Source organism: Lagopus muta, chromosome 2 (genome assembly GCF_023343835.1).
Source record: "Lagopus muta isolate bLagMut1 chromosome 2, bLagMut1 primary, whole genome shotgun sequence".
Lineage (NCBI taxonomy): Eukaryota > Metazoa > Chordata > Aves > Galliformes > Phasianidae > Lagopus > Lagopus muta.
The window spans coordinates 97,634,805-97,655,245 of record NC_064434.1 but is presented as its reverse complement, the minus strand read 5'-3'; the positions used below and the strand labels follow the sequence as shown (position 1 = coordinate 97,655,245).

Genomic DNA, 20,441 nt, shown 5'->3' with positions numbered 1-20,441 from the left:
CTCTCCAAAATGTGATTTTGCTGATAGAGCTCAAGAGCAGGGACTGAGGGATGAGAATGAAATTTTTTTCCCCATTTGACATCCTGAGAGTGAAAGCCTCCAGCAGAAGAGAATGATTTTGCCAATTATTCTTAAGGTTTCATAGGTTTCATAGTGAACTTAAGACTCTCAAACTCTCTTTATTGCAGTTGGATTGGTATCACAGTGTTTGAAGAGGAGGTTATTGCAAAGACTGACCTACTGAAACCGTATCATACCTTGAATGCAATAAAACAACTTTGGTTTGGACTAAATCATTATCCATGGAGAGCTGCAGAAAGCTACCAGGCATGTCTGAACTCATAAAAATAATGAGATGGTAAAACCCGTGGAGAGAACTAGTCCAGGATTTACTTAGTCACCAACTTGGCCTGTTTTGCCAAACTATGTACTTACAAATTGTTGTATTGGAATCTGCACTGTGTTTTGTGTGGGCTCAAAGAGAAATGGTATCTGACTCTGAAAACCACCGTTCTGAGTCCTGGCTTGCTGGTTTCCCATAGTGGTTGATGGAGAGTTGACTGTCCCGCTGCAATGGCCAGTACTTACTCAGTACACATATAAATCACTTTCCATACTTGAGGAATAAAGACAAAACCTTGCGGGGATTTACTGCTGGTGGTTATTTTGGCAACGGCTGATGAATGCATATTTGAAACATCATTTCTCATAATTCCTGTGCCTTAGGATTTGGCCCCCATCTATTTACAACTGTGAAAGCTGGCTGAGAGAGGAATGCAATCTTCCCAAGTTAGCATTTCCTGAGATGCTATGGAACCAACACTGGAAATAACTGCGACGTGGGTCTTGAGCAGAAAGGAGTACTTGGAATGCTATTTAGACAAGTTCAGGGTGCTCGAGAATTTTCCTCATGTAAAGTGTCCCTTTATCTGGAAAAAGTATTATTTTACTGTCTGGAAGTCAAAGAAGGGGCCTCTTCATTTGCAGAGGAAACAACAAGCGTGCCTGGAAAACACTGGGGGCTTACTTGTGCTACCTGCAAAGATCAGACAGTCTTTTAGGGAGATTAATAGTCTAATATCTGAGTGGGTCTCCACTGAGATGATTCCAGTCTCTACAGTTGCCTTCGGATCCTGTTCTCCTTGTGCATGCAAGATGTCAATTTCAGATGTCAATTTCAATTCATACTTGCTAGTTCATCCAGCTTCTTTTTCTGTAGAAAAGAGTTGCAAAGGTCCTGAACTGAACCAGATAGCTTCAGTGCTCCAACCAAGAATCTGTCTTTGTATTGTGTGAGGTTGCCCTCTCATCTGGGCCAAAGGGAATAGAAGGATGCAAGTCTCTTTCTCTTCCTCCTCTTCTGCTGTCTTTTCTCAGCCTTTCTGTCCTTCAGTATGCTTCCAAAAGCACTAAAATACCCCAAAGTGAAGGTTGAACAATTTGTTGCCTGGAATGCCTCCTGTTTGAAAATGGAGATCAAATAGGTTTGTTAGGTCAGAAGCTCTTTGTTTAGAGAATTTTTTGCTTTCCCCATTAAAAAAAAAATATCAAAAGAAGTATTAACAATAAAATATGAACTCTGATGAAAAGCCTGTCTTTCTTATCTCCGTGAAGTATTTCTATTTCTGCTTCATTTTTTCCCAGGGGCCTCAGCTTAGCATCTTCAGCTCCAAATTATAGTCTGCCTTGAAATTTTTAAATGGAGTTATGTGTTCTTTCTAGTTTAAAATCATCACTCCTAAGTAGGTTGTAAATATCAGAGGTATCAGATGCTTTGTTCCTTCTCTTTTTACTTTGTTGATATCACTGTAACAAACTAGTAACATATCTGAGTATCACAGAATCATTTGATTTGGAAGGGACCACTGATGGCCATCTCATTCACCTCCCCTGAATGGAAGCACCTACACTAGATCAGGTGCTCAGAGCCCTGAAACCTCTCTGCTTGACATTCTTATTCAGAATAAACTAACACGGCAAATAAGATCTTTTTCAATAGGAAATAAAACTAGAAGTGTACACTTCAAAACTCAAAGTGCAAGAAGAAATCTGAGATGATGAACAAGACCAAAACCAGGTACAGGTGGAAATGTAAAAAGAATAAAGGAAGCCTTTCATTTCAAATGTGTATGCTGAGGAATGATTTATAGAACAAGATCACCTTCTTGTTGGAGTAGCACTGAAAATCTAGAGGAAAAACAAGGATCAGAAATAAAGAAGAAATAAGGAATATTTAGCCAGCTTGGAAATAGGCACCAGTGGCAAGGAAGAACTTAAGTTAACTAGAAACATCACAAAACAAGCAGAGTGGACATCTGGATTTGAAACATTTGCTCTCCTGGAGAGGAAGGCACTGAACTGACAACACTTCTAGATTCCCCTCTAAGGGAAGAATGGTTCTATGATCATACTGCTCATCCATCAGTCTGCCAGCATACCTTTATTAATTTGAACCTGTTGGCCAACTTCAAGGAGATTTGACAATACTAAGGTCAAAATCTGTGTAGCTCACAATCAGCCAGGTGTTGTGGCACCTCTTAGCTGCAAGAAAGGACCATTGGGTGGAGAAAACTGGAAGCAAAAGGTGCATAGGACCTTATAGAGGATGTAAAGATGAATGCCTAAAGTGGAATTGAAGCTTTGTTTAGCCCTGAAGTCCATCTTTGGCAGGGTCAATGCTATGTGAGGTAACACTCCTAATGAGTAACCCATGATTTAAGACTACATACAAGGATCAAATGCCTATGGAACACCCTTCTTCTCTTCCTCACGTGCCTTCAAGTGATATAGTGATTACTCAGAATAGATATAGTCACGGCCAAATTGCATGAATATAAAGGTCTGCTTAGGGACTCTTGAAGTGTAAGCTTTGACTTGTTTTTTTCCTCAGGCTCTCCAGGGAAATTACGTGATATAATCTGATCATCTGTTTTGCTTGCTTTTCCATCTCTTAAGCATCTACTTGCCTTACATTTTAAGCAATTTTTAGTCCTTGTGCTTCATCTCTCTCATATAACAATATATGTAGTATGTTGGACATTGGCAATGACAAGAAGTGGCCTTGAAGGAAAGGCTTCTAGACTTTCCAAGTTATAAAATGCCCTTTGCCTGCAAGTTGAATACTAGTACTTGTTTTTTGCTTAGACAAAGAGCTACAAAAAATATTGGGAAGAAAATAGTAAGGGAATTATTAACTTTATTTTGGAGACTTCAGAACAACACAGAAAGAAACTTTTTGGATTTTTCCTTCTGAAAATAAAGCTATAGTTTTGTAGCTAATAAAGTAATTCCTTTTGCTTCATGTTACACACTGTTTCTAGTCTTCAAAAGCTTTTAAATTGCACTGTTAACTGCAAGGGCAAAACAGTTACGCTTTAAGCTCCCTGTGTTCTCCCACCAATTTAGTAAAGCTGTGTTGCATTGAAAAAAAAAAGTGTGATTGACTTGGCTCTGCGTTTTTCTTAGTTTTGCTAATAAAACAGATGATGTATTGGCAGGGTTTTGAATGGTACATCTTGTGCTGAGTACTGAATATTAGCAGAATGGTTCCACGTTGTTGGGGGCTATGGTTTTTCTGTTGCTTTGTATTAGTTTGGGTTTCTTTTAGATTTGGTTTGGTTTTGATTGTCTTCTGTTTTGGAGCCACGTGAAGATAATCTTCTTTCATCTGGAAAATTCTGAGATCAGTAATAGTCAGAATAATCAGTAATAATTGGAAAGATCAATCTGATTGGTGAGTAAATTGGCTAAATTCCACTGAAATTAAGGGAGTTATGCCAGACTACAGTACCAGGCAGTCTGTGATCAAAAGCATTTCTATTAAATGAGTGGATCTACTGTTTCCAGCAGAAGAATATCAAAACTGTGCGAAAAATTAACTGTAAAATTAACTACATATATATATTTTTTTAAAATGTCTTTTGGTCCAGTTGAGCTTAATTAGAGAGAAGAGCATGACTGAAAAATTATTTTTGGTTGCCAACAGCTGGCTCAGTGCTGAAGTGTGGCTAAAATAGAATAAAATGTGTTAATAGTTCATAGTTATATCCAAGAGATGTGCATTTATATAACTAAGGACACCACTTACCCAAGAGTGTGGTCAGACAAAGAAACTATTAAAAGTATAAACTGCAGTTGGTAAAATATTCATGAGCTTCTTTCTTCACTTGTTGTCTTCTCCAAATGGGGCTTTTTTTAGCATCTTTTGTCTGTTTTCTGTCAGGCACAGGTGTATGAGTAATTAGAAAGGCCAGGCTTTTTCATGCTATTGTTTGTGAGTAGTGAATAATGAGAAAGGACAGATATGCATGGTGTAATGTGCTTCCTTAAGGCACACGCTTAAACATCAGCTAACATAGGAGGATATTTAACTTCAAATAATGCTTTGTGAGGGAAAAAAAAAGCAGTATGTTGCAAATCTAATCCAAATCAGTCACGTAAGGGGAAGAGATTGCTCAATTCACGATGACACTGATTTCACTGTGTAAAACCTAAAAACATCTTGCCGTCACTAATATAGGGCACTTGATGAGACTGAAATTCTGCTGCAAAAATCATCCAACTGTGAAAAAGCAAAGCAAAGCAAAACAACCAACCCTTGAAGAAGAGCATCCAGATTTTGTTATGCACCTTGCTTACAGCTCCTCAACTACATAACACTAACAGTTTTTGGCATGGGATAACGACTTAGGTTTGTCGCTGTTTTCTCCTGCTTACTGTGTTTTGTGGCTGTTTTCAGTACATTGTCTTCTGCCTTTCTCTGTTGTGGAGGACGAAGAGAGAAGGAATGAGAAGTTCGTTAATATAATACTGAGCTGCCGGGGTGTGGAGAGGTGGGGGTCAGCCTTTTCTTCCAGGGAGCAGTGATAGGATGAGAGGGAATGGCCTCAAGCTGAGCCAAGGGAGGTTCAGGTCGGATACAGGGAAAAGTCTATTCTCGGGAAGCGGCCATGCTTCCGAACGGGCTGCCCAGTGAGGCGGCAGAGGTGTCCCAGCACAAGGCCCGCACCTCACGTGCCTCTGCAGAGGCCGAGGGCGGGCCGGGGGAGAAGCCGAGGAGCACGAGAGCTGCCTGGCACGACTGCCGACAGAAACGCACAGAATCAGTGAATTGCATTTCATTGCATTGCAGGTGGCCATCAGGAGCCGCTTTGGCCGATGTGCCCGAGGGGGCGGCTATGACAAACCAGCCCTAAGGCAAGGCGGCAGGGGGAGCGGTAGGAGCAAGGCTTCCTGCCTCCAGGGAACACGACGCGCCTCGCCGCCATTTCCGCTCCGAGCGGCGCGGCGGGCAGCGGCAGGGTGCCTGGGGCCGGAGCACCAGCCGCACCTCCGCGCGCCGCCGTTGGCGCCTTCGTGACGGAGGGCGGGGCTTTCCCACTCCACCCACCAATCGGCCGCTTCCCCTACGCGACGCTACTTCCGGTCGCCTGGCCCGCCGCGCCCAATGGGAGGGAGGCAGCGGGGCGGGACGCCTCATCCTCACCGAGGCAACGGGCGGGCGGACGGTTCCGGGTGTGCGCGAGGCTGACGGCGTCGGCGGGTGAGTGCTGCGCGCCTGGGTCCGCCCTGCCCCGCCTTAGCCCGCCGATCCCCGCCTCCTCTCGGCCCGGCCTCTCCCGCCTGCCCGCTCTTCCCCGTCCCCTTCTTCGTCCCCCCGATCCTCCGCTGTTGGCGGCGGGGCGGTAACGGCCGCGCGGGCGGCTGCTCTCCGCGCGCCTCCGGCGGGGCGGGCTTCCCGGTGACGTCACCCCCGCGCGGCGGCCCTGCCCCCCTGCGCGTTGCCACGGCGACGGCGGGATCACGGCGGGCCCGTGGCCCTCGGGTATCACCGGGCCGGGACCCGAGGCAGCGGTCGTGCCGGGGTTCCTCGCTTCGACCTTCCGGGAATTTTCCCCAATAAAAGTTTCTTTTGCCTGTTATTCGTGTGCTGCGCTTGGGTGGAAATAGTGCTAGCCGCTTATATGACTGCTGGCTCTGTGTTAACACGCAGTTCTACCTCTTAATGTAACGGCATCACGCAGATGGATGCGGTGTATGGCTTCAGGGCAGCGAGTCGTGCAGGTCGCACATAAAACTCTTGTGTAAACGTTTTGGCTTTTGCTGGCGTTGTAGTAATGCTGCTTAGGATCTTCAGCATCAGCTGGGATCTTCGCTCTAAAGAGGTATGGGTTGTGCCTGTGAAACACCACTGGGTTAGGAACTAATTAATCTTGCTGGGTTTTAATAGGTTTTAATGTTAAACAAAAGGAGACCGTGGAGAGCAGCTTTTTCTCTGTTGTGGGCAAGCTTTGGATCAGCTAATCTCTAAAGTTGTCTGGGAAGTTGGCTAGGTTGAAGTTAAGTCTCTTCCCAGAAGCCTGCAGTTTGGGTTCAACTTGCATCACCTACTTTTTCAACTGAATTGGTTATCTTAAGTCGCATGAAGACTGCTGACTAGGGAAGAGAGAGAACTTAGAAGCCTTTCTTTTAGCAGGCGTGTGCTCTTTCATTCCAACCTGTCTCCCAGAAATTCTTGCTGATGTTGGTTTATGTGAAATATGTCTGTTGGAAATCAGTATCCAACGTATGCATGTGATTTGGTTTTAGGATGACTCTACTCCAGAATTTCTTTTTGAATGGAAGCATGCTCTTTTCCAGTAGAAGATGTTGATCCTAATGTATGATCATGGAGAAGGGGATAAGCTCCGTAGAAGTGTTACCTTCCAAATCATCTCAGGTTACAGCTGTAAAAGTGGTGGTCAAAGAGCCCGAAACAAAGCAGACCCAAAGAGGGAAACGAGTGGGATTTGTGCTTGTTCATGCAGGTAAGGTGTAGAGGCGTAACAGCTGGAACGGCAATAGTCTGTACACACACTAAAGATCAACTAAAGTATCATATTGGCTTTCGTTTATTAGTATGTTAATGAAGTGGCATGAACTTTGGATATAAATATATAAGTGGAGAGTTTGATTGCATTGGCTGCAGAAACTAGTACTAAAAATGTGATTTTAGATGTTCTGAATGATGCATATCTATATCATTATGCATATTTGCTCTCTATAGAAAAGAAAATCTTTAAACTTGACAGTTAGTAGAACTTACCTGGGTTGATAGTGAAAGATTTTCATCTTCTATTTAAGAGTGAATTGAATTGATCGCTATCTTGCTCTTTACTGTGTTATTTTACTGGTTTAAATTCCTTATTTTTTTCACTGGTAGTGTTTAATTTTATCAATTTCTTGAAGCTGGCTTTTAATAAAAAGGTGAGGAAATGAAGTTGAGATAAATACAAATAACATAATACAATTTTTTAATAAAAAACAAAAAATGAAATCTAAAAATCAGTGCACTGAACTTGTCAGCTGTTTTTCTGATAACATATTTAGTCACATAGGAGCCTGATGAATTTGAAATAGGGGACAGTGACAAAAAGCAGCAGAGTGGTTGGATGCAGCAGGATAGAATAAGATGAAAAAAACCTGGTCTTTGTTTCACGAACCTCTCCTAGCTGTAGAGTACAGAGCTCTGAAAATGCAGTGCATACAGGAGAAAGTGAACACAATGGTAACTGACCAACTTGTCATTCTGCAGGGAAAGGAAAATGGAGTTTTCCTTAAAACCAAACCTTTTTTTTTCGCTGCACACTGATTTCAAATAAATAAAATAGCTGCGCTGGTCTCTAAGAATGCACTAATCTGTAATCTCTTGGAGAGTGTTCATAGGAGCAGATTATATGATTTAAATGTGTGTACTCGTGTGTGTGAGCTCAGTCCCCTGTATTTTATTGAGTCTACTTGAATGCATAATGTTGTCAGTTTCTAATATGAAAAAGGAGTGCCAACGTAATCCCGAGTAAGGATGTCTCTTCTCTGCCGGTGTCGTAATTCTTGCTGCTGTTTGTAGCCAATAGTTTGATAAGAGGTATAATCTCTTTTCCTTTTCCCTAACTGTAGGTGCAGGTTATCATTCTGAATCCAAAGCTAAAGAATACAAGCATGTGTGCAAAAGAGCCTGCCAGAAGGTATGTCTTGCCAGCTCCATAGTCCTGCAGTGGGCATGTAAGAAGTGTATTTGGGAGCTCTGTCCCTTTGGTATGAATAGACATACCTTGGTTTAGCTGCTCTGACTGAATGTATTTCTAGAGGAAAAAAAGGAGTAGCAACAGCTAACATGGCTACTATTCAGACTTGGTAGAGTGCATGGAGGTGCAGCAACATTGTCATTTGTGGTGGCAAATACCACACACCGAAGAAAAAGGAACTGGGGAACAGTTCATAATTCACAGGGTGTTCATAAGAGTTTCCTGTGGCTCTGGGATTTCTGGAGTTGAATGTAGTGCCTGGATCTTTCTTCGTCAGTGTCCAGTCTTTTTGGAATTTATTTTGACTAGCATCCAAATTGCTCAATAAATACGAGAATTTATAGAATTGCTTTTTTTTTTTGATGGCTCTTAACTTGTTAATGGAAGGGGAGGTAAGAAGGACAGAAACAACAAAAAACAAATGACCAAATTAAGTTTCCAAAGCTGTAAAAGAAGCAATGAAAAGATTTTAATTTCCATTGAAATATATATTTTAATCTCTTCTGAGAACCTAGCTTTGGAGTTGGCAGCTTCTGTGTGCTAAGAGCTGAATGAGAAGCTGGAAGACTTATCTCCAAAATTTCTAATGCCTTTTTCTTTCTCCAGAGAGAGCATGCTGGGGCGTCTGGCAGGCCTTTCAGAAGTGCTTTTCAGACTTGGAGTCTAATAATTATTAACACTTCATCTTGCAGTTCTGTGTCTCAATCCTAATACCAATGTAATTTTGTAATGAGAAACTTGAAGAATCATCCAAACTTAACATCAGCTTCCTTAAAATTGCGCGCTAGCCCTGATGATACTTATTTTCCAGCTAATTATGTGTGAGATGAGGTTGTTTGCTGTTGAATGCAAGTCTAATTGGAGATTCTGTTTGGTTCCTTAAGTTCAGTAGCCAACATTAATTACTTGTATGAAGAGCAAACAGTCGCAGGTTTGTTTTTCTACTAAAGATGCAGCCACAGTTGTTGTCAGGTGGTTCCTTGAGATAACTTGAATGTAAGTTCTTACCAGTCTGGATCTGGGCAACAATACTGTGTATAATATAGATATTTTCTATATATATATATTTTTTTTTATAGTGTAGTATATATACTACATACTATAATATAAAAAATAGGCTCTAGAATTATTTGTGTGTGTGTTTGAATGTGGACGCACGTATAAAATCTGGAGATAACACTCTCTTATATGATTTGTTTCATGCATTGGCTTCTAGGTGAGGTTGATAATGTTCAATTTCTTGACAGTTGTCATATATAGTATTAGAGACTGTTGTTGAATCTTGGAAGGAAAATTAGGAACTCCCTGACTGAATCATTATGTTTAAGGATGCAGTTATAAGAACATATTTTGCTACAAATTTGATTCTGCAAAAATCTGTTACTAAATGCAGCGTTGGAATATCTGATTTTTAAAAAGGCATCAGATCTATCCTCGTGTGGAACATGCCATCTTGTTTTTATGTCCTCTTAAATCTAATCCTAATTTAATGAAGATTCTCTTTCTACAGATCTAGGAAAACATAGGACTTAGCTGCAGAATATTAGAATTTCCTAATAATCAACTGAAAATTCTGTTTTACAGGCGATCGAAAAGCTACAGGCTGGTGCTCTTGCAACAGATGCAGTGACTGCAGCACTTATAGAACTGGAGGTACGAATTTCTGACTTTAGTGAAGGGTCCCTGTGAAGGAAAATGGGAGTTAAGCTAAAAGAATTTCTGAGATGTAAATGGGGAAGTTCAGTAACATGCTTGTTCCAGGTCCGCTAATCTCACATGGCAGTAATGACTGAAAAAGCAATTCTTTTTCAACTGCTAGCAGTCATTTTTCCTCTCCAACTTTACTAGTAAAGAAGGAAGGCGAAGTAAACATTGTGCTGTAAAAATGTGGTGTTGAAATTTATCGGCATATTCTCAGAAGATTAGCAGTGGATTTGCTTACACATGTTTGGAAAGTGTTAATTAATGTACTTGATAGGGTTAGCTTAAGGCAGGCAGTATGTGCTTTAGTATGTGGTAGGCGTGCTGACTAGGTGCCAAAACTTCAGTCATACTTTTAACTTGGCGAGCTTCTTGGCTTTAAACAGTAATTGTGGTCTCCACTGAACTGTTCAAAAATGCTTTCATGTGCTATCTTAAACATTAAAGTAGATCTAGATGAGAGAAAAATATATCTCTGTGTATATCTATGCATTATAGAAACATAGAATCATAGAATCCTTAGAGTTGGAGGGAGCCTTTAAATGTCATCTAGTCCTGCAATGAACAGGGACACCACAGCTAGGTCAGGTTGCCCAGGGCCCAATCCAGCCTCGCCTTGAAAGTCGCCAGGGATGGGGCATCAACCACATCTCCAGGCAGCCTGTTCCACTGCCTCACCACCCTCACTGTAAAAGACCTTTTCCTTATATCCAACCTAAATCTACCCTTTCGAAGCTTGAAGCCATTTCCCTTTGTTCTGTCACCACAGACCGTGCTGATGAGTCTGTCCCCTCCTTTCCTGTAGCTCCCCTTTAGATACTGCAAGGCCGTTCTCAGGTCACCTTGGAGCCTTCTCTTCTCCAGGCTGACCAGCCCCAACTCTCTCAGCCTGTCCTTGTAGGAGAGGTGTTCCATCTGTGGGATCATTTTTGGGGCCCTCCTCTGGATGCGCTTCTGCAGGTCCACGTCTCTCATGCTGAGGACTGCACATCTGGATGCAATAATCCAGGTGAATTCTCACCAGTACAGAGTAGAGGGACAGGATCACCTCTCTTGGCCTGCTGGCCACCCTTCTTTTGATGCAGCCTAGGGTACAGTTGGCTTTCTGGGATGTGAGGGCACATTGCTGGCTAATGTCCAGCTTGTCAGTGCCCCCAGCTCTTTACCAGCAGGGCTGCACTCAATCCTTTCATCCTCCAGCTAGTATTGGTAGTGAGGATTGCCTTGACCCAGGTGCCAGATTTTGCATTTGGATTTGTTGAACCTCATGAGGTTCTCGTGGCCCTCTGCTTGAGCTTCTGTAGGTGCCATCTGGATGGCATCCTGTCCATCTGGTATGTTGACCGCACCGCACAGCTTGGTGTCATCAATGAACTTGCTGAGGGTGCACTTGACCCCACTGTCAGTATCATCGATGATGTTAAGGAGTATTGGTCCCCTGTGAGGCGCCCCTTGTCACCAGTCTCCATCCAGACATTGAGCCATTGTCCACCACTCTATGGACTTGATCCTGCACCAGTTCTTTGTTCACTGAACAGTCCACCCATCAAATCCATATCTTTCCCATCTAGAGAGAAGGATGTTGTGGGGTATCGTGTCAAAGGCCTTACTGAACTCCAATAGATGACATCAGTGGCTCTTCCCTTGTCCATTGGTGCAGTGACACCATCATCCAAAGCCACTAGGTTGGTCAAGCAGGATTTGCCCTTGGTGAAACTATGCTGATTCTTCTATCTCTCCATATCTTCCGTGTGCCTTAGCATAGCTTCCACAATCTTTTCTGGCACAAGAGATGAGACAGATAGGATGGTAGTTCCCAAGGTCATCCTTATTCCTCGTCTTAATAATGGATATGATGTTGCCTTTTTTCCGGTCACCAGAGGCTTCACCTGATTACCATGCCTTTTCAAGTATCATTTGGTGTGGCTTGGCAACTACATCAGCTAATTCCCTCAGCACTCTGGGATGCATTTCCTCGGGACCCATGGATTTGTGGATGTTCAGTTTCCTCAGGTGGTCACAAACCTGATCTTCTCTTAAAGTGGGAGGAACATTGCTTCCCCAGTCCCTCCTACCAAACATTTGAGGGCTGTGTGACAAGAAGTTATCAGAGAAGATGACTGAGAAGAAAGGTTTTTAAGTATCTCAGTCTTCTTGTCTGTTGTTACCAGCCTACCTTCATCACTCACTAGGGGGAGTATGCCCTCCTGGACTTTCCGTTTCTGGGTGAAGTACCTGTAGAAGCCTTTCTTGTTCTTCTTGGCGTCCCTTGCCAAGCTTAGTTCAAGCCTTGACATTCCTGACCCTGTCCTTACGCAGCCCAGCAGCTTTTTTATACTCTTCCTACAGTACCTGCCCCTTTTTCCACTGCTTGTGCATTTTCTTCTTGCTCACCAGTTTGACCAGCAGGTCCTGGTTCAGCCATGCCAATCTCTTGCCTTCCTTTCCTGACTTGCTGCACCTGGGGATGGAGAGCTCCTGCGCACTGAGGAAAGCTTCCTTAAAAATCTGCCAGCTTTCCTACACATCTTTGCCCATGAGGACAGTTTCCCAGGGTGTTTTGTTGACCCACTTTCTGAAGAGCTGGAAGTCAGCTTTGCTAGAATATAACGTCCTAATTTTTACTTGTCTCATATCACTCTGGAGCATGAACTCAACCATAGCGTGGTCACTACCAGCCTCCAATCCTGATGTGTGAGTCAGTTCACTTGTATTGGTGAGCAACAGGTCCAGTACTGCATCCCCTCTGGTGAGAGCTTCTATTACTTGACTCAGGAAGTTATCCTCAATGCATTTCAGGAGCCTCTTGGATTGCCTACTACCCTGCTACTTTTCCAGCAGATGTCTGGGTGATTAAGGCCCCCAGCAGGATGAGTGCTTGCAATCGCAACGCCTTCTGTATCTGGAGGTATAAGGCCTCACTGACAGGCTCCACTTGATCGGGTGGCCTGTAGCAGGGCTCCCTTTGCTGCCTCAGGCTTTAAATGTCACCCATAGGCTTTCGACTTGCTCATGAAAATCAATCTTATAAATCGCATACATGAATAAGCTAACAGAATCTGCTCTTGTTCCACAAGATTCTTTTGTGATGAGGCTCCCACCTCTGTGGAAAACATTTTCTCTTTTGTGCTGTAGTTTTTATCATATTCCTGAGCTACATAAAAGAAAACACATTTTAAGAAACTTGGCTGAACAGCTGTACGTCTCCTTTCAGCTGTGCCTAGAGTAAATTATTTTCTGGTTTTGCTTTCCCCTGAGAGAACCTTCTTTTGCTGTAGTATATTTAAATATTCTGAAGTGACATCTGTATGATGTTATGGCTGTAAGATGAAATTAAAGCATATTTAGAGAATTAATCTGATCGGCAAACTTTTTCTCCTTTTCAGTCTTGCCTGCTGTTCTGGTGATGCCTGCCATCATTCTACTGTCTGTTTTTATAATTGTCCTAGGTGGTATTTGGTTGATATAGAACACAGTACAGTGAATTTATCTGAAATATTTAATCACTTTTACATTTTGTTAGAATTTTTAATGCTATATTCCAAAACTCTGTAGCCTTTGAAAGACACACGCATCTTTTCATGGAAATGCTGCAAAAGATGATTTTTTTCCCTCAGTTCCGCTCAATTACACAACTCCTATTACACAGAATTTCATCTAATCCAAGAGGCATCACTTCAAAGACTTAGAGAGGCGCAAGACTTGCTCTTGATCTTTTATGAGCAAGCTGACAGTTTACTTGCGGTATGCTGTCTGTTTTTTGTTTTATTTTTGCAGGCTCCAAATGTAGAGTGAGCAGCCTTTCTTTGTTGGACTTTATGAATCTCAAGTGAAATAGGGAATAGATGAAGGTATAATTAATGCTAATAGTTGTCAGAGGAAAAAGTAGATTACTTGTGCAAAGCAACTTGAATGCCTGACCCAGAATACTGTTAAAATAATGGTGCTGGTTTGCATGAGCATCAGCTGTATTTCATAAGTTGAATAAAGGCAGTTATGTTTTCTAGTTTGTGAACTCTGTCAATGCAGAGAAATAAATGAACGTGTTTCTTCTTTCAGCTTTTGATAATCAAATAGTTCTGGACAAGGTGCTTCATAAGGCTCATCATTTACACTGTCTGCTTGATCTCAGAGCTGTATTCACGATCCCAGAACCGTTTGTTTTTATGCTTTTGCTGTCTGCCACCATATGAAGTCTGAATTCCTCTCGAAACATAAAGGGATTTGGGCAGATATTTCTTTTCTTTTAAAAGCTGCAGTTTACAACAGAACCACATGCTGATTGAATTTACAGCTGGCTAGAGGAACAATGTGCAGTTTCAAGCTTTTCTTTGAGTGCGGAGCACTTCAGAGATTCTAATGTTCAGGTATTGGAAGCAAGAACAAAGTTTGTTGTAGATGAAAATTTTCAACTTTCTCTTAGTGCAGCCTAAGTTTATTCATACTGTGTGTTTATTGCTTGGCTCTTCCATCTGTCTTCTGTGGAACATTCTTTGTGAGTATCATTTAAATTGGGAATCAATGTGATTATAGAAAGTGGTTATCGCATTTTGAGTTTGGGTATCCTTGCTCATAAAGTTGCCCTATTTCCATTTTTTGTTATGTCTCAGTTAAAGGAATGGAAAGCAAAATTGCAATGAGATAATTTGTCTCTCGTTTGTTGTTTTTTTTTATATTAATTTTAGAGTAAATAAGATTTCAAAATATTGAATCTTACTCCCAAGTGCATGCATTTGAAGCTGAAAGCACAAGGCCAGCAGCATTGTTGTAGTAAGGCAGTCACCATAGATGAACTTTAAATGAATGTTGAACTGGAAGTTGTTAATTCTAATTAAAGACTTTGCTATTTGATGTTTTGCAGCAGAGTGACTAACGGTAGATTACGACAAAAGTGTTCTTGAAAAACATTTTAACTGGTTTGATTAAAAGAGACCTGACTCACCCTAGTAGACTATTACTTCTTGTTACTGAATTCCCACAGAAGAATTTTATAATAACAGTGTGTAGAAAGAAATGCCAGTAGGCTTTGAAATCCTTTTAGAAGTTGCAAATAAACCTTGACCAAAACTGTATCAAAGATGGATGGGATGCTCTTTAATGCATGTCAAAAACAGAGCAGTTTAACTATTTGTCTAGATGTAATTCTGGATTATTCATATTGAGCAACTTTTTCAAGCTTTCCCCATTAACCACAGCTTTAGTACGCCTGTATTGCTGCCAGAACATTTTAAAATGCATCTTGAAGGAAGAAGGGTTCTGAGTTGAAAACTATATCCTCGGTAGCGCTTAAGAGTTTTTATGAGATGAACTCACATTTGAAAATGAAATTCTTGTTCCGTGTCTTGATGCTTTGTATCGTGTCCTTACTACAGTTTTAGGTTGTAAGCCTGAGATACCTAAGTGATGGTGTAACTGCTGTAGTCTGGAGTTAGCAGTCGGCTAAACCTGCTGCTGCTTTGTGGTCTGCCACCTTTCCAAGGTTGGCATCTTGGCACGTGGGCAGCACGCGTCTGCACAAAGGTGTAATGTTAAATCCAACATGCAGCACTTCTTATTTGAGAAACTTGGATCAGTAAGAGCTACAGGCAGAGCTAATAAAAGGTGGCTTACTTTTTAACTAGGACACTTACTAAAAGTTGCTTGGTACTTTATGTGAAGTATGATTTGTTGTTTGAAAAACCTTCGTACCATAGTAATGACAGTGCTTGTGTTAGTGTTTAAATAGAAATTTTGCACAGTGAAGCCTTGTTCATCTCATTTCCCCTCACTGCAAGAAAGACATTGAGGCCCTGGAGTGGGTTCAGAGAAGGGCGTCAAAGCCAGTGAGGGGTCTGGAGCACAGGCCTTATGAGGAGTGGCTGAAGGAGCTGGGATTGTTCAGTCTGGAGAAGAGGAGGCTCAGGGGAGACCTTATTGCTCTCTGTAATATGTGAAGGGAGGTTGTAGTGAGCTGGGAGTCAGCCCCTTCTCCAGTGTAACTGGTGATAGGACCAGAGGGAATGGCTACAAGCTGCACCAGGGGAGATTCAGGCTGGATGTTAGGAAGTACTACTTGTCTGAAAGAGTGGTCAGGTGCTGGAATGGGCTGCCCAGGGAGGTGGTGGAGTTCAAGGAATGTTTGGATTTTGTGTTGAGGGAAGTGGCTTAGTGAGAGCTATTGGTAGTAGGTGGATGGTTGGACTGGATGATCTTGAAGGTCTTTTCCAACCTTGGTGATTCTGTGATTCTGTGTGCAAGGCTGTAATCATAGGCTTATGATTTTAACAAAACATACAGTTCTGTTTGCTCCTGTGTCATACTTGAGAGTGTCAGAGGTAAACTGTGGTCTCTGTGGAAGAGATATTTGCTCGTATTTTAAGGCTTTTACTTACAAATAAGTGATTATCTGAAATCGTTGTGTGATTGTGATTTATATTAGCAAATTATTACTCTTGAGATGTATCACACAGAAGAGACTGTAAGGTTTCCATCGTAGTAATTTAAAATAAACATAGCAAATTGCTCTTTTCTGATGTTGCTGTGGCATATTTAAAGTACTGCAGCAGGAATGTACACTGTAACACATCACTGTCATCATATTAATTATGCAGAGGTTTTGATAAAATTTGATCTGATTGTGGCCTCACGGTGCTTTGTTTATATTTTCAGGATTCTCCTTTTACAAATGCAGGAATGGGTTCTAACTTAAACCTTCTGGGTGAGATAGAATGCGACGCCAGCATAATGGATGGGAAGTCACTGAATTTTGGAGCAGTTGGCGCACTGAGTGGTATGTTAACTATGTGTTATAAAGCTAGCTACTGATTGAAGTGCAAAGACTGATTTTGTTCTTTTTTGTGAAGTTTTTGGAGGGAGTGCCATTGTAGCCCCACTTCATGAATTCTTCCCTCTGTAAACAAACAAAAGGGAGAGGGAGGCATCCTCACTTCTTGAAATACTGCTTAGTGATGTTGCAGTGCACTGTCTTAGTTCACTGGTAGTCCTTTGCAGAATGATGAATTTGCATGATGCAGAATTCATTCACTCAGAGGGTGTGTGTTTTCTCAGAGGGCTTTGAAGAATTGTAACCTTATAGTAAAATGCATGTATATAAAATACAAGCATTCAGATGACAGTATTTGTTTTTGTTACCAGGCTCCTTGAAGAATTTACTGTTACGTAATTCAGTCATAGAATCTCTTAGCTTAATTGGTCAAATTGAAGTACTGAGGAACTAAGGTTTCCTTTGCAGTGTTACAAAGGTACACAGCCTCTAAACTAGGGCTGCTTTTTATTCTTGCATCTTCTGATCTGTCAAGCTGTTTGCCCCGACATAAAATTCCTCTGTAGTATGGTTTTTTTCATTATAATCCTCTCATGGGATCAATAACATTTGGATTTCTAATTTGTGAAACTATTACAAGGCTACATGAACATGCATATAGCACTTATTTAATCTGAGAATTAATGTGCCTTTCATTTTTTTTTTCTTTTGCCAATCTTTACCTTTCAGTACAAAACAGTCCCAAGCAGGGATCCTTGAACTTTTGTCATAAGTACTTGAGAGCCTTAACTGTTACTCTGGAATACTATTGAATAGCTTTTCTGAAAACGTTTCAACCTTTGTTCTTTATCCTAGGATAGTTCTAAACTGTGTTAATAACTTCCTCATGTAGATATAGATCTAAAATAAATAGTAAAATTAAGTGTTTCAAGGCTTACTTGTTACGAAATGTATCCTTCCAACCATGGAGAAGGAGGAAATGAGGGAGTGAGAAAAAGCTAAGCCTGAATCCTGTAATCCCTGTTCTGGCCAGATAGATCCAAACAAAGCTTTTTCCATCTTGAAAAATTAATACTCATAAAACATCTTTGGTCTGTAGAACACCACTGCTTTAATTCTGAGATTTCTGTGGTAGGGAGTCACTCCTAATATTTCAATACCCTTCTTTCTTTAAAAAACAAAACCAAATGTTGATTAGAAAGTCTTGCTACCACTGATAGGCCACGAGAAGGAACAACTGATTTAATGTTATTAAGCTGAAAAATAGCATCACAATGTGTCTCTTACTGAATTACTGAAGCACTGGAAATGAAAGGAAGCTGACTTCCATTGCCAAAATGAACCCCACAGTACTGCGTGGAAAATATTTTAATGGTTTGTTCCCGTTTTTTGCTGATTTTTCAGGAATCAAGAATCCAGTTTCAGTTGCAAATAGATTGTTGTGTGAAGGGCAGAAAGGAAAACTCTCTGCTGGCAGAATTCCACCTTGGTAATTGCTTTGTTCTGCTTGACTTTACTTTAGTCTTATATCTGTACTGCATGCAATATTTGAAGGCTTTGTCTTATCCAACAGAGGTTTGTGCTGTTTTACATTACATCCTTTTGAAAAGGAGCAATGTTTTCTTCTCAGATCTTGAAACTCAGTGTGCCTTCGATGCAGCTGTGAGTAGAACTGTTGTGGATAGATAGAGATATCACCTTGTGGGGTTTTGTGTCAAGGTGACTGCTTCTAAAGTTATGTCATACCAAATGAATGATTAATGTTTATAAATATCTAAAGGGAGGTAGGATGCAGATGGATGAGGTCAGGTTCTTCTTGGCAGTATATGGCGACAGGACAAGGAGCAGTGACCTAAAACTTGGACATGGGAAGTTCCGTACAAACAAGCAGAACTTGTTTGTAATAAGGGTGGCAGAGCACTGGAATGGCTGCCCGGAGAGGTTGTGGAGTCTCCATCTGTGGAGGTATTCAAGGCATGGCTGAATGCCTCCTGTGCGACCTGTTGGAGGGTACTTGCTTTAGCAGGAGGGTTGGACTTGAGGATCTCTTGAGGTCCCTTCCAACCCTGCAATTCTGTGATTCTGTGTGGATTCTTAAGTTTTTGTTATATCGTTTTGAAAAATCTCTAAATGCAGCAAAATTGAAGTGAAGTTCTGCAGCCTTTGCTTTTGACAACTTTAAAAAATGCATAAACTGAACTGGCTTTGTGCCTTTATTTTGAAACTAAATTGTGGAAATACGCAGCGTTTAGTTAGAAACTATTTTAAATATAAACTTGTTAGCATGTATGACAACACTGAAAATGTGCTTTATTGAGACTGATGTAAGTTTGAAAGAGGAAACTGTTAAATGCATAAGAACTTTAAATATTGTTGTATCATATTTGGAAAGTGTCCAAGAACTGTGTTGGAACTGACTAATCTTGGAAGCATCTTATTTTTGTTAGCAGTTCAGATCAACCAGCAGGAGGCTTGAACTTAAGCAGTTGCCTCAGTTATACCTGTTGGGGAAATTTGCTACTGTTTGCTGAGAGATTGCAGTATTTGCAGATGTATTAAACCAGCACTTACATTGTTTGAAATATGTACATTTGATTTAGAAATTTTACTGTTCATACTTCTTTCTGTAGAAGTGTCCCCATAGTCAGTCTGTATCTGGATAGTCTGGTATTCCAGTTTATACACTGAGGAAAAGAACTATTGCAGTGTCCATAATACTGCAAAGGTAGGTCATAGAGTGAAAAAAGTACCCCAAAACCAACACACCAACAAGGAGATTTTGCATTTTTGTTTTCTTTATTAAAGGAAGAGGAATCATAATTAGTGAGAACTTCTTTTTCAGAGAAGTTTACCAAGGGATATGAACTTAAATATTAGTTGCTGCCAGTGGCTTATTTCTTCAGATATCTGGAAAAAGCTAGGGCTTATCCAGTTACATTAAAGAGGGTGTCGAAGGAGGTTGTTGTGGTTTTGGTTCTGTTTGCTTCCCTCCCTTCCCTGCCTCCGTCCCTTCCCTACTTCCCTCCCCTCCCCTTCTCTTCCTTTCCTTTCATTTGTGTTCCAGAACTAGAAGCAAGCATTTGTGCTTTACTTTTGTCTGTAATCGTGGCAGGGAAGAGCACCTAGGATAGTTGTGTCCTATTTTAGCGTGTTTTCTGTAACTTCATGACCTAGTTTATGTTTGTAGCTATTATTTTTAAAATAACTGAATGAAACATAAACTGTATCCCCTCATCTCAAAGGACAAGACAAAATCTTTCAAACACTGTTTTAGCATTATCTTGGCTAACAGGCACTTCATAAGACAAGGGAGTTAAAGCTCTCTAAGTGTGAAGTGAACTGTTGACTTCAGAGCCAATGTTTTGGGCCTTATTTACCCTCTATGTATTTTCATTTCTTCTCTGTTTTGAATTTGGAACATGTATCTTAATAGAAAAAAAGGTAGCTAGCTTGGAAACAATCTGTAGCACTGTAATGCTTTAATAGATGCTCCTGTATGTTCAGGGCATCGCAAGTTTGGAATGGATCTTATGTTCATTGTAGGTGATGATTGTTGACAATTTCATGCCTTGCCTTTTTGGCAGGGTTTGGTGTAGCATATTTTTGATCTGGGAGTGAAATATATTGCTGTGCAAGCTGAAAAAATATGTCATCAAGTAGCAAGAAGCAGCTGCATTATTGTCATTCCTCCCAAGAGTTAGGGTTTTAATAACTGATTTTTATTTGTAAACATGTGAAAGTTTCATCTTTTTTTCTCATGGGCAAATATTGTGGTGGGGAGTCTCTTAAAGAAACTGCAAAGCTTAAGAGTCTGTCTTGCTAATTAAACCTGTTGGTATAGACAGCTTCTGTAGCACCATCTAACTTAGCTTAATGTTTTCTCACCAGAATGTTTGGCACGGGACCACGTGAGA

At 41.1% G+C, this 20,441-nt stretch overlaps 1 protein-coding gene across 9 annotated transcripts in view; it reads left to right on the top strand.

Annotated features, from left to right (window-relative positions):
• Positions 1–5,438: 5,438 nt before the first annotated feature.
• Positions 5,439–20,441, top strand: part of TASP1 (taspase 1) — a 74,243-nt gene continuing 59,240 nt past the window's right edge. For 2 of the 9 annotated variants that reach the window (XM_048936045.1, XM_048936047.1), the window contains exons 1-6: positions 5,782–6,164; positions 6,589–6,806; positions 7,936–8,003; positions 9,648–9,716; positions 16,413–16,533; positions 17,932–18,016. In XM_048936045.1, coding sequence (XP_048792002.1) covers positions 6,662–6,806; positions 7,936–8,003; positions 9,648–9,716; positions 16,413–16,533; positions 17,932–18,016 — 488 coding nt within the window. In that variant the 5' untranslated portion in view covers positions 5,782–6,164; positions 6,589–6,661. Of the gene's footprint in view, positions 5,543–5,781; positions 6,165–6,588; positions 6,807–7,935; positions 8,004–9,647; positions 9,717–16,412; positions 16,534–17,931; positions 18,017–20,441 lie in introns of those variants that run through there. The other 7 variants (XM_048936050.1, XM_048936043.1, XM_048936044.1 and 4 more) reach the window with 6 other exon arrangements.